Genomic DNA, 15,829 nt, shown 5'->3' on the forward strand with positions numbered 1-15,829 from the left:
CGTGACATTTGACAATGTCATGCTCTACCTGAAGAGGGCGCTCTTCATATGGAGGAATCATTTTATCACCAGGGGCGTGTTTTTTTTCTTAGTTTTTGAATCAGCTTTGATATTCATTGCTATAAATTAGAGCTGTCAGGAGACAGTTAAATTGTTAAATTATGTTACATTTTTTAATCACGATTAATCGCATTTTGTCCTGAGTTAACTTGTGATTAATCGCAAATTAATATGTGACCTTTTTTAAGGAAAAAAATGCGGAATTTAACAGTTTAACAGTTTAACAATTTAGTAGTTCTACATTAATTATGAAAACAAGAATGACAAAATTAATAGTTTTCATCAGAAATACTTTATTTTGTAACATTGTATTGAGATAAACTTTCTTAACAATAAAAGGCTGTAACATAAAATGCCTAACAAAAGCCCAAGTGCAAGTGAAGGGCATTTTAAATTCTAAACTTCAATCAACGTTCAGTAAAATAAAATAAAAAACATCAAAAATAACATTTCCATAACACTTTCATGTTCATTTTTTGTCAGGACCAAATCTTTTCCTCCTCTGCTGAACTACAGTAATAAATGAAATAGAGATTTATCATTTCCAATTAACTTTTGTTTTTTAAAACATTAAAGACTGAGAAAAGCGGGATACTCTGTGGATAGTTTGACAGTCTGTTACTGCCGCCGCGTTCTCTGGCTGCAGCTCGATGCAGCGACGTGTCCAGCGGAGCTCACGCCATGAATATGCCGGCAGACAGACCGCTATGCTGGGGCTGGATCACGCTGAAACCTCCAGAACATTTAAAACGTCCCCCGGTGCGCTTGCTGTTCGGAACGTCGGGGGTCCGCAGCTCTCGGGACGCGGCGCCGGACGCGAGCCGGTACCACCAGACGTGGTACTGGACGCGAACCGGAGCCGGATTTAGGGTGCAGGAGTTCTCCAGGTCCTAGTGCCGGCCGGTTTAAGCTCGCAGCTCGGTGTTTGGAGACCCACCCGTGATCTAGTGAGAGCAGCCGGTGAGTTAAAGGGGCGGGACGCCTGAGCGGTATGGAAAGGCACGTATGGGAAAAATCCGCGATTAATGCGTCAAAAAAATTGTCGGCGTCAAACCCATGTCGGAATAATGCGTTTTTAACGTGACAAATCTGACAGCCCTACTGTAAATACAATGTCAACTCTAAAAAAGCTTTCTGTCAAAAAATATTTTGCTGTCTCTTAATTCGGTGAGTAACCATAGCAACGTTTTAAAGGGGAGGAGTTAATGACTTAAAAAAATGCATACAGACCAGTACCACACCAACTAAACCCCAACCGGCCTTAAAAAGCCAGCAGGGGCCAATTAAGGCACACCGGTCACACCTGCCAGGTGAGCAGAAGGAAAAAGGTTCAGCTGGACGTTACGGTCTACCAGGAAGTGTGGCAGAACCAAACTGGAGCTCTGGGAGCAAATACGTCAATTCTTTTCAGAGGCTGAGATGCTGATTCTGCTGCAGCTGAGAGGAACTTGATGATCGGTGCATCTTGAAGGACAACAGGTAGAAAAGTGGATGACGAGTATCATGGAATTAAGATGTCATTTCTCAGATGGTCTCATGAACGGTGACTTAAGAAGAAGAGGTGGAGGAGGAAACATCAGATGTTGGAGAAGTCCAGGTGGAGGTCTGACATCACACATCTGAAATTACACAACCTACCCTATCCCAGGTATAGCCACACCCCTCAGGGGCGAGATGATTCTGAGATATCCAATTCTGACTGATTACCTGGTTCAGGTGTGTCCAGCTAATTAGAACATGCCAGAGCAGGTGTGTTGGAAAGCATGCAGGAATGCGGCCCTCGAGGCCTGGAGTTCTCCATCCCTGCCCTATTCCTACCCCAAATGTGTTCCAAATTATAAAAAAATAAAATAAAAATGAGAAAACCCATAACTGTTAGCTTTGTTAGTTAGCTTAAAGTTTTTTGGGGGCACTTCCTGTTCCGGTTCTGACTGTCGGGTCCTCTTGGTAATTTCCGGTGAGTTCATGTAAACGCCATCACGTTTGGCTCATTTACAAAGAAGGAAAATGCTTTTAAAAATATAAAGTATTTGCGCCCCTCCCCCCAAACCCTCATTATTATCTGAACAATACAGACTAATGAGGCCTGGAGACGAGCGGAGCGTCCGCCGCCGCTCCCTCCACCCATTAGGCCTCATAAGTCGGTGTTTGATCAGCGCCTTTCCCGCCCCTGATGCTCATTAGACCTGATTAGTTATACAATGTTCCTAATTACTGCCACCATGTTTTAATTACCACCTCATGAGCGTCACGCCGTCATCACGTTTCCTGTTTGGCGCCCTGCTTCCCAGCTGATTGGTGCTGGTGTCATCACCGCCATGTCGGAGGGTTTTGTTTTTTTTTAATCATGCTTTGGTTGCCTTAAGACACATGAGTGGTTTTACTTTTAACTTGTATAATTTGACAAAACACATTTTTATGGAGAGTAAAATATTGAAAGTTATTTAAGGTTTAAGTTTATTCTGGAATAATATTCCTGCCTTTTCATTATCAATAATTATGTTAAAAAGTTACAGTTTTAAAGTTTTAAAAATGATCATTCTGCTAGCTTTCTGGGCCATTTTGGCATTTATGAAGATTTTTTAGGCTGTTTTGGAGTTTAGCTAATATTTCAGCTACATGCTAGCTGTCTTGGCCTCCCGAAGTTTTTTTTAGGCAAATTTGGCATTTAGCTCTAATATTTTAGCTGGCTATAATCATGAGCGTTATCAGCTATTAGTTTCAGTATTTTTAGCTATTAGCTTCAGCGATCTCAGCTATCAGCTTCAGTTTTTTCAGCTTCAGTGTTTCAGCTATTGGTTTTCAACTAAGCTTCAGTTTTTTCAGCCTTTAGCTTTAGTGTTTTTACCTATTAGCTTCAGAGTTTTCAGCTATCACCTTCAGCATTTTCGGCTCTCAACATCAGCATTTTCAACTATTAGCTTCAGCTTTTTCAGCTCTCAGCATCGGCGTTTTCAGCTTTCATCTTCTGTTTTTTCAGCTATCAGTTTCAGTGTTTTCAGCCTCCAGCTTAAGTGTTTTCAGCTATTAGCGTCAGTGTTTTTTTTAGCTTTCAGCTTCAGTGTTTTCAACTATCAGCTTCAGTATTTTCAGCCATTAGCTTCAGTGTTTTTAGCTATTAGCTTCAGCGTCTTCAGCTATCACCATCTGCGTTTTCAGCTCTCAACATCAGCATTTTCAACTATTAGCTTCAGTATTTTCAGCTATCAGCTTAAGTGTTTTCAGCTTTTATCTTCAGTGTTTTCAACTGTCAGCTTCAGTGTTTTTAGTTATCAATTTCAGCATCTTCAGCTACCAGCACTAGCATTTTCAGTGGCCGAATTCAGCTTCTTCATTCACACTAGCATTACTGCAGGTAATGCTATATATCTAGTTCATAAGTATGTTAAAAAGTTACTGTTTTAAAATTTTAAAAATGTAGTTTTAGTGTTCAATAAATGTTGATCCTGATCGGTCCAGCGACCTCAGGTGTGTTTTGGATTTTGGCCCATTGTGTGATTAAGTTTGACACCTCTCCCTTAAGGCGCCCTGCACCTTTGAGCATGTGTCGTGTGTCTTGTTGTGAGTCTGTCAGCACAAACGTTGTGTCTTTGCACTGTAACGCTGATGGATCAATCCCATTGAGCTCGTTATGAAGACTGCTGCAGGAAAGCAGCCCAAAAATCAGAGCTCACACACATTTCCTTCTTAATCCCAGACACACACAGACCCCCCCCCCACACACACACACACACAGACACACCCCCACATCTCCCGCCCCTCAGTCTGGTCCCGTTCCAGCCATGCTGTCAATATGCAGCTGGCTGCCCCATTCAGCACTGCAACAGGGCTGTAGAGTGTGTTTGTGTGTGCGCAGCAGCGGCGGCGGCGGCGGTGGCGGTGGGGGGGGTTGTGTTTGCATTTCTGTGTGTGTGTCTGAGAGAGAAAGCCATAGTAATGTAACAGAGGGCTGATTCTCCAAGGCCCCAGCGCTGCACTCAAGACTCTGAGCTTCATTAAAATTTCATCGCTGCTGCGCTCGGCCAAGGTCTATTTATGAAAATGTGCTTCCTCGCTTCATGGAAAACACAAGGCAGAGAGGAGAGGATGGAGTAATCTGAAAGGGAGTGGGATTAACAGCATCTTACTGCTTATTCCTCAGGATTCTGGTCCCTGCTGGGTGGTGTCATGAGACCCGCTGGGTCCATGGCGTCCCGGCGAGGGACGAAAACCCTGCCGACCACTTTCCAGTTGACTTGATGTTTGTGCAGAATGAGACCAGGCTTTTCTAACCAGAACGGGTCGAGCGCTGAGGTTCTGCTGATGCACTCGGTTCCTGAATCTGCACCTGTAAGTGGCTTTATGGAGATGCACCAAAAGGGAAGCTGTTCGTCTAAATGAACGCAGGGGATCATGGGTAATCGGAATAAAAGAAGAGAAACGGTTTACCTGGAAAATGTGGTTCAAACGAACGAATCTGGAACCAAGTCATCTTGGCTTTGGCAAAAACCCACAACAATCAGGAGACTGAAGGCTACAAATATGAAACAGTTCAGATAAAACTCTCTTTGGATGACTTTCCTGTATTTAGGGAACATACACTTTCCTCTGTTCCACGTTGTTCCGTTTAAGCGTCCTGAGGAGCCGATGGGTTCAGTTTGGAGGATGACATACTTCTATTTCATAAATATGTTCCAGTCCATTCCATTATTTGCATTATTTTTTTTTATTACAAGAAACGATGAGAGAAAATTCTGTGACAATGTCTGAAATCTCACAGTATTCTGCAATAAATTTCACGTTCGGCATTTTCTAGTGCACAAAAACAGGCAGACGGCCAGTTCCAACTGCTGCTAGTTTATTAACATAGCTAAATGTTCACAAATCTAAATCGGGGTCTGGCAGGCAAGAGTCAGCGACGGGCGTGGGAGCATCAGAGAGCATTTAGAGTGGTCAGGGTCCAGGCAAGGGTCAGGGCAGGCGGCAGGAAAACAGCAGATCAAATCCAGATGAAACGCTTGGTAGAGTGGCTCAGACAATACTTCGCTCAGAGCACTGCGTAAGTGTCCTGTGGTTAGTTAGCAGATGAGAGACGGCTGAGCAGCATCCAAAAACTGTGCACTGGGGCTGCTGGGAGACGTAGTGCAGTCAGTACTCTGGAGACGGCTCCTGCCGGTGACCAGACTGGAGACAGAGCGCTGACTCCTGACTTAGTCCAGTCTGAATCTATGAATTCCAATATCCGGTCCACTAGAAATTTCCCAGAAGTCTTTGTGAAAAACTAGCATGCATCGAGACTCACTGCATTAGCAAATATATACCACAATGCATTGCGGTCGAACAAATATTGCCAAAAAAGTTTTTAAATGTAATTTTTTAAATTAACCATTCACATTTTCATCATCAGAACACAGTGGAGTCATAAATAAATGTCTTGAAATGTTTGTAGTGATTCAGTTTTTACTTTGTGAAATTGGTGACGTCATATCCGGCACTTAGAAAAACGAAAGAAAAGCAGTGAGACTGGTGTCTGAAATGCCTTTAAAATCCAGGACACTAGATAATTATTTAGTGAGGGATTAGAGTGGTAATTCTGACATATTCTACGTTTGCTTTGTAGGAGTTCAGCCTTCAACCCTGAAGATGACACCTAAATAATACGCCCTTTGACTGTTTACGCAACCAACGTGAATCAGCTGATTCTGATGCAGAGACCAAATTCTTTGCATCGATATGCAGCAACAACAGAAAGTGTTGCATTTACTTTTCTCTGTGACAGAATCCATTACAATTACATGAACTACATAAATGGGTGAGGAGTTATAGTAGCGGAAGAATGCCAACGCTGGAGCTAAAATTTAGGAGAGAAAGAGTTAAAGGACTCGATTAACAGAGAACGGAAAAGGTGAAGCGACAAAGGAACAGTCAACAAAAACTGATGTCTCAAACTCTCGTCTCCTCCATATTTCTGAGTTCAGGTGAGCGGAGCTTATCAAACCTTAAATCCAGGTGTCCCTGATTAACACATTAAAAGGCAAAACTACAAATGAAGACACAGAAAACGTGATTGACTGATTTGAACACCTGAGAAAATAAACTTTATTGACATTGACAGTTTGTGATACGGCCGAATGTTTTTGTTCTGAACAACGTCAAGATTCTTAGAGCACCTTTGTTCCATCACGTCAAAGGATGCTGGGTAAAAAAACTTCTTGGTTGCCAAGGCAATAAATGAATCATATTATCCAAATTAAAGTTACCTGGAACTGTGGTGTCCACTCATGTTATGTAGTGATGTCTATAAAAAAATTATAAGTTCACCTGCAATAGTCAGATTTTAACCCTAATGAATTCATTTTCTCAAAATGAAACCACATATAAACATGTTTTCTGATTAGAATAAGTCATAAAATAATCACAACTATCAATAATTTTGTTCATTTAAGGGAATTCAAAGAAGCACAAGAGAAGTGGCTCTGATTTCAGACGCTTCTTGAAGGAGATTTCTGTCTGAAATAATTCATTTTAGGTCCAAATTGGTTGGAGTCTCCATCTTTTATTGAAGATTATCGAGGAGAACTGCATGTAAATGTTGACTTAAGGAGAAAGAAAAGCTAAAACACAAAGTTTCTTCATTAAAAACGATCATTGAAATATATTATTGGAAATCACAGAGTAGAATGTGGATATTTGGAGATGTTTCTTCTGCTGGAAGGAGATTGGTTTTGCTGCTGCAACACATGTAAACAAGTTATTTAGAGTGTCTCTACTCTTAATTCATAATCATTGTTTTCATCTTGACCTTTTCTGTGATTAAACACAGAGATAATATAGTTAAAGTGTTTCTGTTTGGATTCAACTCAAATTTGTCTTTTTACTTTCACCAGCAGGAACACAAGACACGAGATTTCTGTTCTGCAGATCATTGAGGCTCATGTGAAGACATTTTACTGCTCATCCAGAATGGAGTACTTCTGAACAACCACAGAAAACTAGAGAACCTTCACAGCTGATCCAAGAAACACCTTCAACATGAAGCTTTGATTGTGATGGAAAACCAGGAATCCTGGGTAATTGGTGGTCAGACAGACAGAACAGTCATCCAAACCTCAAGTTAAAAAAACGAGATTCAACTCTGTAGAAACTTCTGCCAATGATAAAAACCCAGGAAATGTAGAGATTTAGTCTTTGTTACTTAAAAGTTATTAAAGTATATAAATACATTTCTGGTCTATAGGTGACCAATGATACATGCACGTGTGGCTGTGTGTGTTTTTATGGATACTGCTATAGATTTGGGGCCAGAAGAGTTTTTAACTTGAAAACCAGATCTGTCTGTGATATGTTCCCTATGGGTAAACCTGGCTCAGATCTGGGGGTTTAGGGGGATACAAAAGGGGACAGTAACAAAAACTGGACACAAATGAGAGTAAAGGGAACAAAGGTTATTAAATAAAATCAATCCTGTGTCCTGAAACAAGAGAACAAAATGAAATAATTAATGAGCTGGTTCAAACAAAAAGGGAGTTGGAACCACGGACAAACCTAAAATAACCAAAATCTACCTACAGAAAACAAACAAACAAAGCACACAAATCAAGACTACCAGGGTCCAACCCCAAAGTAAAATAACAAAACCAAAAAAGAATGACACAAACCAGCACCACACCAACTAAACCCGAACCCCCCTTAAAAAGCCAGCAGGGGCCAATTAAGGCACACTGGTCACACCTGTCAGGTGAGCAGAAGGAAAAAGGTTCAGCAGGACGTTACGGTCTACCAGGAAGTGTGGCAGAACCAAACTGGAGCTCTGGGAGCAAATACATCAATTCTTTTCAGAGGCTGAGATGCTGATTCTGCTGCAGCTGAGAGGAACTTGATGATCGGTGCATCTTGAAGGACAACAGGTAGAGAAATGGATGACGAGTATCATGGAATTAAGATGTAATTTCTCAGATGGTCTCATGAACGGTGACTTAAGAAGAAGAGGTGGAGGAGGAAACATCAGAGGTTGGAGAAGTCCAGGTGGAGGTCTGACATGAGGCTGAAAGGAGGGATTGGATATGAGATCCAAGAAGAGAATCTGGAGTCTCTCCTGCTCCCCTGGAGGAGAGTGGAAAAGAAACAACACATGAATCACACTGCACCAAACAGAGATGGAGAACTAAATGAAAAATAAATGATAAAGAATAAAGTAGAGGACAGAACTGTTCTTAAAGGTCTGTGGGACACTTCCTCTCCTTCCTGTAAACTATCCTGTCTGATCTGACGTAGTCTGTATGTGGCTCCTCCTCCTGACTGTTCTTAGACGGCCTTTTTCCATGTTTTCTAATCCAGTCAATGGGGCGCCTCTCTTTATTTCTACCTTTTGTTTGTGTTTTCACCTTTATTTATAGTTCTTAACTATGTCTTTGACACCAATTTCCTGTCTCTTCCTCAAAATCCATCTGTATTTGTAAATGAGATCCTGCTTTCTGCTCATTCCCTGTTTTATCCAGTTTATCAGGCTGGAAACCAGTCTGGATCGGACAGTTCTGGTCTAAAGTTGGACCGGACAGATCTGCACCAAGTCCAGTTCACTCATGTTGCTCCATAAGAATCGTCAAAAAATATTAGTAAAGATCCAAATGCAGAATTCTGTTCATGCAGCTGCTTTTAAAATAATGTTAAACAAATAAAAGTAAAATCTTTTGAGAAATGGCAGCTTGTTTTTAATTTTCCTTTGTTCCTTATTTACATTTTGTCACTGTGTTTTAGGAAAACTTGATCCGTCGCTCACATTTAATACACACTCAATTATCTATAATTTATAGCCTCAACTGGGGAGCCGTTCAACCATTAAACTTTGATGAAGCCATGTTCTACTCTTTGTTGTAGACCAACATGCCAGCCAGCCACTGTCTGCGAAAAAAAACAAATAAATAAATGTCTGTAAATATGACTAACTGTTTCTGCAGCTGCGAACTTCAAATGTGAGAAGGATGGTTCTGAAGCTGACCGAAGGACTTCAGACATCCAAGAAAACAATCATGATGTTCATTTAAGTCTGAATTTTAGTGATATAAAGTATTTCCCCCAAATGATCTTCATTTATTCAGATATTTGTTTATCACAAAGGTTTTTATCTTTATAGATTTCATGGATTTATGGTTCCACCAATAACATGAAGTCCTCAAACTGTAAAGCAGTCCCATACCATCACACCGCCACCGCAGTGTTTGGTTGAGATGTTTGTGGACGTTCTCCTTCCAGAAAGTTCCTGCTGGTGTTTTTGGACTCATTTTGGTCCCTCGATTCTGGAAAGGCGAGGCGAGGCGAGGCATCTCATTTGGTCTTAAAGCTACAATTGAACATTTTTCTGATAAAAACGTGTCAGAAACGTCGATTCTCGTCTGTTCTTGGATCTTCTAAGATCTTTGAGTTTCCAGACATATTCCACACCTTAAAAAGTGAAATATTGGATCAATTAACAAAAGTTCTGTGATTTTACATTTTACAGCTGAGTGTACCATCCATTTGAAGTTTTTATTTAATGTAAACAAATATTTTTAAATATAAGATATGACAGAACTTTTCTTAATTAATCCAATATTTCACTTTTACAGATGACTTCATGACTCAGCAGTATTTGAAAAAGATTCTAACTCAACTTTTCAAAGATTGATTTTAGGTGCAGTTCTGTCATACATTTACGGGAGCGAGTAATTACTTATTTACAAAGCAACATATGATATTAATATGTTTTTTCTCATAATTTGAACCATCTGAATGAGAAAAAAATGGGATAGAAAGTAAATATGAGGTCTGGAGGATACAGTGAGGTGTTTGTTTGTTTGTCTGTTGACATTTTGTGCACTTTCTCTGCTAAAGTTGTGACAAATTTGTCTTTTTCACAAATTGAAAGTGTTTAACTTTGAAAAATAAAAATAGATAAAAATTAATTCGATCCTCTTGACCACCAGCAATGCAAACATGTCTTCTATGGGACATTTCTAAAGCTGAATATGAATTAACTCCTTTTGGTTTAAGACTTTTGGGCTTTAAAATGATGCCAAATATGAAGGGGGCGGGGCTTTGGGAATTATAGTTTGATTTAATCAAATGTGTGGATACTTTTTTTTCCGGCAGCCAGTAATCAAACAATGAAATTGTTTATTTCTTCAGACCAAAATCCGATTCGAAACGTTCCTGGTTTTTGTGTTTATTTAGAATCTGTTTTCTCCTTTTTCTGATGACGCGCTGACGCCGCGCGCGCGCGCAGGCCCCTCCTGCTTGTGGAAGCGGCTCTAAAGGCCAGGATTGGGTTTCTCCGGGGGGGATCGGGGGCCGAGCTGCTGTTGTACGACACATAAATGCAGCTTCTTAACAAACACGCCGGAAAATCAATAGTATCATAACAGCTGCTATTTATTATTCATCCATCACAAGTTTATGGATCAAAACTCCAGCTGAGAAAAACGGAAAAGTTTGATGCATGTCGTTGGTGGAAGTGTAAGACACAAGAATACATCAAATATCTAAAAATATGCATTTCCAGGATTTTAAAGTTCAATAATTTTGCGCTAATGTTTACTTTTTTTTCAACAATTGTAAACCAGCTGATAGTTAAATTATTCTTTTGTAAATTGGAATATGGGGAGAACATCTATTTTTTAATGCAAACATATTTTAAATACGTTTTTGAGTTTATTTTTTAACGGCAATATCATTTATCATATTGACCTTCAGTTGCAGACAGAAAATAGCTTTAAAGGATTAAAAACATTTTTGCATCTGACAACCAGAAAACTTTAGTAGTTTTCTTTTGTGCCCAAAAATATTCTACAGAAAAAAAATTACAAGTACAAAAAATATTTTTCCCCGTTTTTAACTTAAATAAAAAAAGTATTCGTTTATGTCAAAATAAATTAATAAAAAAAATAAATTAATAAAATAGGAGAACATTTTTAATTAAAATGTTTGTTTCTTATTTTTAAAATTAAGATTATTTTCGGACCTTCAGCTTTTAAATATTCATCTGTTTCTATTTGCTAAAAGAAAAATAAGTTAAAACTCCATCAAAGAAACGCTGTTGGGACATTAAATCTTGGACTTTTAGCCTCAGTTGATCATTTTTTCCCGCGCTGCCTTAATTCTCCAACACTCTTTTATTCTTTTAAGCTTCTCAACAAATCCAAACTTTATCAATATTTGGGAAAGTCTGGGGGAAATGGTTTGAGGGTTTGGAGTTTTATTTCGTGGAGGCGCGTGCGCGGAGTGGCGCGCGGCGGCGGTGAGAAGCCGTGTTCTCCTCGGACCCGCAGCGATCGATCCTCCACTCACTCAGGGATCAAATCCTGTTCATCACCGCTGGAAGCAGCTCTCAGGCGGAGCTCCTTCACCTCCATCCTGCTCGGGTTTCACAGCAGCAGCTGCGCGCGCGCCACCAGCGGAGGAACCCCCCCACCCCTCCAAAAAAAGCGCCCAAACTCCAGCAGGTCAAGGAAAACGTGCACGGTTTTATTTCAGCTTCAGACAGTAAAGCACACTTTCACAAAGGAAACACGTTGGTCTGATGAGCCAAAGAAATAAATAAAATAAATAAATAAAGATGACATGAATCAGGAAAAATAAACAAATCGGAACCTTTTCTGCAAATAAATAAGGCCGACGGTCTCCCCGCATCGGAATATCTACAAAGTGCGCTCCACAGATGTGCACGAGGAGGGGAGCCGCGCGGCTCCTGGATCATCTGATTGTCAGAGCATCATTGCAGTGAGATTTACACACCAGTGAGTCTACAGGCCTAATGCACCAACACAAGTGCGTGTTTGGATCCGGAAACCACCACGAACGTGAAACACTAATGAGGTAGACGCACAGCCGAAAGCGTGTGCGCGTGTGTTCGTGCGTGTTTTTCTTTTCCTTCCTGTTATTGCGGTGCGTTTCCAATACTTCTTTTTTTGCGCACAGAAAAATGCGCTCCCGTTAACAGTAAACCATGCAGTGGATCTGATGAAAGATGACCCCCCCCCTCCCCCTCCCCAGTTTAAAACAACATTTAGGTCTGCCCCCCACCCCAAAAAATAATAAAATAAAATAAAAACAAGGAAAACAACTGATACCATTTGGATGAGTTTTTTCCACTCGGAGGTGCGTCTTATTTACAGATATGTACACACATAAATATAAAAAGCTATCCCGGCTAAAGAGGACAATCATCTTCCCTCCATTCCGTCATTATTATTCTCATTTTTGTACAGGATTTGCCACATCCGTGGGGAAAACGCCGCTCCGTTTTCCTGTTTTCTCTGAAGGAAAAGTCTTCAGGCGCGCGGAGTCCAAACAGCTTTTCGTTGCATTGGACAGTGAGAAGTGGAGAATACTCTTTTCTTTTTTGTTTTTCGTGCTCATAAGGAAGAGGAAACACTGTGAGAGCCGCTCCGCTGCTGTTCAGAGTCACAAAGTTTTCGATTTCATCCCACAACGTCCGTTTTTACATCTGAGGGAGGGAAACTCGTGCCTTTTTCTGGATGTGAGGTGCGCGCAGGTGCGTCCCGGCGCAGAGCGCGCGCTTAGCAGCTCGTCTCTGATTGGTCTCTATGGAAACGGGCCGCGGCCCTCCCGGTCTTCAGTGCGTCGCAGAGAACTTCATCCGTTTCTGCTTTTGCCGCTGGTTGCAGAACCAGACCCGGACCACGTTCTTCTTCAGGTCCAGCTTCTCCGCGATGGCGGCGATCTTCTCCGAGGAGGGCCGCGGCTGCACGGCGAAGTAGGCCTCCAGGGAGCGCTTCTCCGGCGCCGCGATGGACGTGCGTTTCCGCTTCTTGTCACCGCCGTTGAAGATCTCCGGCTTGGACATCTTCTCCCGCTGCGCGCGCTCCGCCTCCTCCAGCCAGGCCTCCAGGATGGGCTTCAGGGCCACCATGTTGTTGTGCGACAGCGTCAGGGACTCGAACCTGCAGATGGTGCTCTGGCTCAGGCAGCCCACGCCGGGGATCTTCAGGTTGGCCAGCGCGGCCCCCACGTCGGCCTGAGTCACCCCCAGTTTGATCCGCCTCTGCTTGAACCTCTCGGCGAAAGACTCAAGCTCCCGGGGGTCCGGCTCCGCGTCCCCGCCGGAGCCCCCCAGGGAGCCGTGCGAGCCCAGGCCGTGCGGGTGCATGTTCATGGACTGCGGGTGGTGGTGGTGCTGCATGTGGTTGATGGCCGACATGTGCGCGTGCGCGGTGTGTGAGGCGGTGGAGCAGACGTCGGAGCCGGGCATGCCCCCCAGCGAGATGCCGGGCGTCAGATGGTCCAGCAGGTCGCCCTCCAGGCCCTGCGCGGGCTGGTGGTGCCCCGGGTGGTGGTGCGAGGTCAGCACGGACGGGTGGTGCAGGTGCGCCGAGGACGAGGTGGGGGTGCAGGTCATGCTGGTCATGGTGGTCATGGTGTGGTAGGTGGCGTCCGGCTTGAAGGGGTGGCTCTTCTGCGCCACGATGTCCACGGCGGCCAGAGCCTCGGCCCTCTGCAGCAGCGATTCATCGAAGCCCGCGAAGATGTTCCCCTGAAGCTGCGGGAGAGCAGAGGGACGCGGTCAGAGGGAAACCTCAGGGTGCGGAGCATGCGCACTTGGATCCAAACTTTTGTCCAGACTTCTGACCAATATTTTAAATAATGCAAATATTGTTAAAAAATCTAAAACCCCAAAATAATTTCAAACAAGTTTATGTTTTGGTTCTTGACGTCAGGAGTTCCCCGTTCAGGCGCTCGTGCGTCCGCGCGCCGAAGGATGTTCATTTCATTTTAATATTTACGATCTCCTGAATAATTTCTGTGGACAATTGAAACGAGACGGCTTTGAATATGAATGGGAAGATATGAGAACTTCTCCTCCTGTTCCTCCTCCATCAGGAGGCGGCCTCTGATGCGCATCTGTGAGTCTTTTACGCACAAGATTCATTTTATTTCACCTTTAATGGTCTGTTTAATATTTTTAAACTTCATTTCCTAAACAATTTTAGTAAATTAAATATTTTCATAACAAAAAGTAATTTAAAAAAAGTTGAGATGTGATCATATTTTGGTTGTTGACTTCAGAACTTCCTCGTTCAGCAGCGCTCGTGCCTCCGTGCGCCCTAAGATGTTCATTTCATTTTAATATTTACGATCTCCTGAATAATTTCTGCGGACAATTGAAACGAGACGTCTTTGAATATGAATGGGACAATATGAGAGCTTCTCCTCCTCTTCCTCCCATTCCTCCTCCATCGGGAGGCGGCCAGTGAGGCGAATCTGTGCGTCTTTTACGCACAAATCTTAAACTGTCTGTTTGATTTTTTTAAACTAAATTTACTAAATCATGTTTGTAAATTAAATAATTTTATTTTACCTTAACGAATACATTGTAACATGTTTTCAGCAGAAACACAAATTTTCCTGTCATTTTTCTGGAGTTTGGACATCCTTCAGCTTTCACGGACGCGCGCTTCCATGAAAAACTTTGGGATTGCAGACATTTTGAGATTTTCCCTTCGTTATTCCAAAGGTTTTCTGCTGCGGGAGTTGGGAACTCACCGACGGCGTGGGCAGGCAGGCTCTGCGGATGGCCTCCGAGCTGGAGTGCAGAGGCGTGTACTTGGGCTCGTGCAGGATGGGGTGCATGCTGAAAGGCTGCTTGCTGTTCATCGACATCATGATTGCAGAGGTGAGGGAGGGTCGCTGTCCGTCGTCCTCGATCGGCTCCGTTTTGGTTTATTTTTCCAGAAGAAACGCCTTCAGAGAGCAACCGGCCGCTCACACAGAGGAGGAGCTTCGATGGGGAGAAAAAAAAAATCAGAAACGCCGAGGAGAAGTAACTCCGAGACTCCTGCGGATCTTCTGCCTCCTTCTCGCCTGCAAACGCCTCCTATAGTAAAGATGCTCCTCGCCTCGGGCGCCTATATTGGACCACTTGCTTGCAGGCTACTCCTCATTGGAGGAGCGTCATCGCTTTCTGTCAAATGTCTGCACCAATCAGATGGAGATACCCGACTTTAGACGCGCCCCACGCGCACCGAAGAGAGGAGCAATAAGGAAGGACGCGTGGAGGAACGATTTATGCTGAAAAATCACTTTCTGAGTCCAACAATCTGCATAAATGGAGTAAAAAAATGTGAATTTACGCACAATTTAACACATAACTGCAAAACAATTAAACAAATTGCATTTGAACTAAGAAAATCAAGTACAAACCCAACTTATTGTGTTGTTTTTATCAATTAATCTTAAAAATGTAAGTCGTCTAATTATAATATAATAATATTTTAAAGTAAAAATACCTAAAAGACGCTGCACTTTTAGTTTATACCTTTAATCTGCATCTTCGGGATCTTCAGGATCTGAACCATCAATCAGCCTCCAATCAGGAGCGCGAGTCTCCTCCGATGATTCACAGATGCGCGCGCGCGGGAATTCCTCCGCTGGACCTCAAGTCTCAGCAATTAATGCATAAATTAATCATCGTTCATTTACTTTGCGGTCGCGCTCACACGCGCACCAACACACACACAACTCTCAATTAAAGAATAAATAGACCTAAAGAGCGCGTGATGAAATATTTACGCGTAAACCGCGCGGGGTCAGCGGGCGCGCCGCGTCAATCAAAAGGGAGAGAGGGGGGTTTCCGGCTGACACGCGCGATCACAGAGAATGATTATCGCGATGACAAGGCAAAGAAGTGGGCGGAGCCAAATGATTGATGGAAAGGATGAAGTTTCAGCTCCAACATGTAAGTTAGTATTATTAACAAATGACCTAAAGTGCTGAAAACATTAATTTTTACTTTACA

General features: G+C 42.6%; 1 protein-coding gene across 2 annotated transcripts; it reads right to left on the bottom strand.

Annotated features, from left to right (window-relative positions):
- Positions 1-11,517: 11,517 nt before the first annotated feature.
- Positions 11,518-15,498, bottom strand: zgc:158291 (uncharacterized protein LOC572084 homolog). Of its 2 annotated transcripts, XM_036215192.1 has the most exons (3): positions 15,350-15,498; positions 14,578-14,812; positions 11,518-13,573 (listed from the first exon to the last, which is right to left on the bottom strand). In XM_036215192.1, exons 2-3 carry the CDS (start codon positions 14,695-14,697, stop codon positions 12,650-12,652), a joined length of 1,044 nt encoding a protein of 347 aa, XP_036071085.1. In that variant the 5' UTR covers positions 14,698-14,812; positions 15,350-15,498; the 3' UTR covers positions 11,518-12,649. The 2 variants fall into 2 exon arrangements, with proteins under 2 accessions (XP_036071085.1, XP_024120097.1); XM_024264329.2 differs by lacking the exon at positions 15,350-15,498 and having other exon boundaries at positions 14,578-15,093.
- Positions 15,499-15,829: the final 331 nt, after the last annotated feature.

This window comes from Oryzias melastigma, linkage group LG14 (genome assembly GCF_002922805.2).
Source record: "Oryzias melastigma strain HK-1 linkage group LG14, ASM292280v2, whole genome shotgun sequence".
Taxonomy (NCBI): Eukaryota; Metazoa; Chordata; class Actinopteri; order Beloniformes; family Adrianichthyidae; genus Oryzias; species Oryzias melastigma.

Bases quoted from the DNA above. Each gene is read 5' to 3' on its own strand.
- zgc:158291 (XM_036215192.1), bottom strand. From the start codon at position 14,697: ATGATGTCGATGAACAGCAAGCAGCCTTTCAGCATGCACCCCATCCTG. The intron at 13,574-14,577 runs GTGAGTTCCCAA...GCTCTCCCGCAG, and splicing joins CCTGCCTGCCCACGCCGTCG to CTTCAGGGGAACATCTTCGC.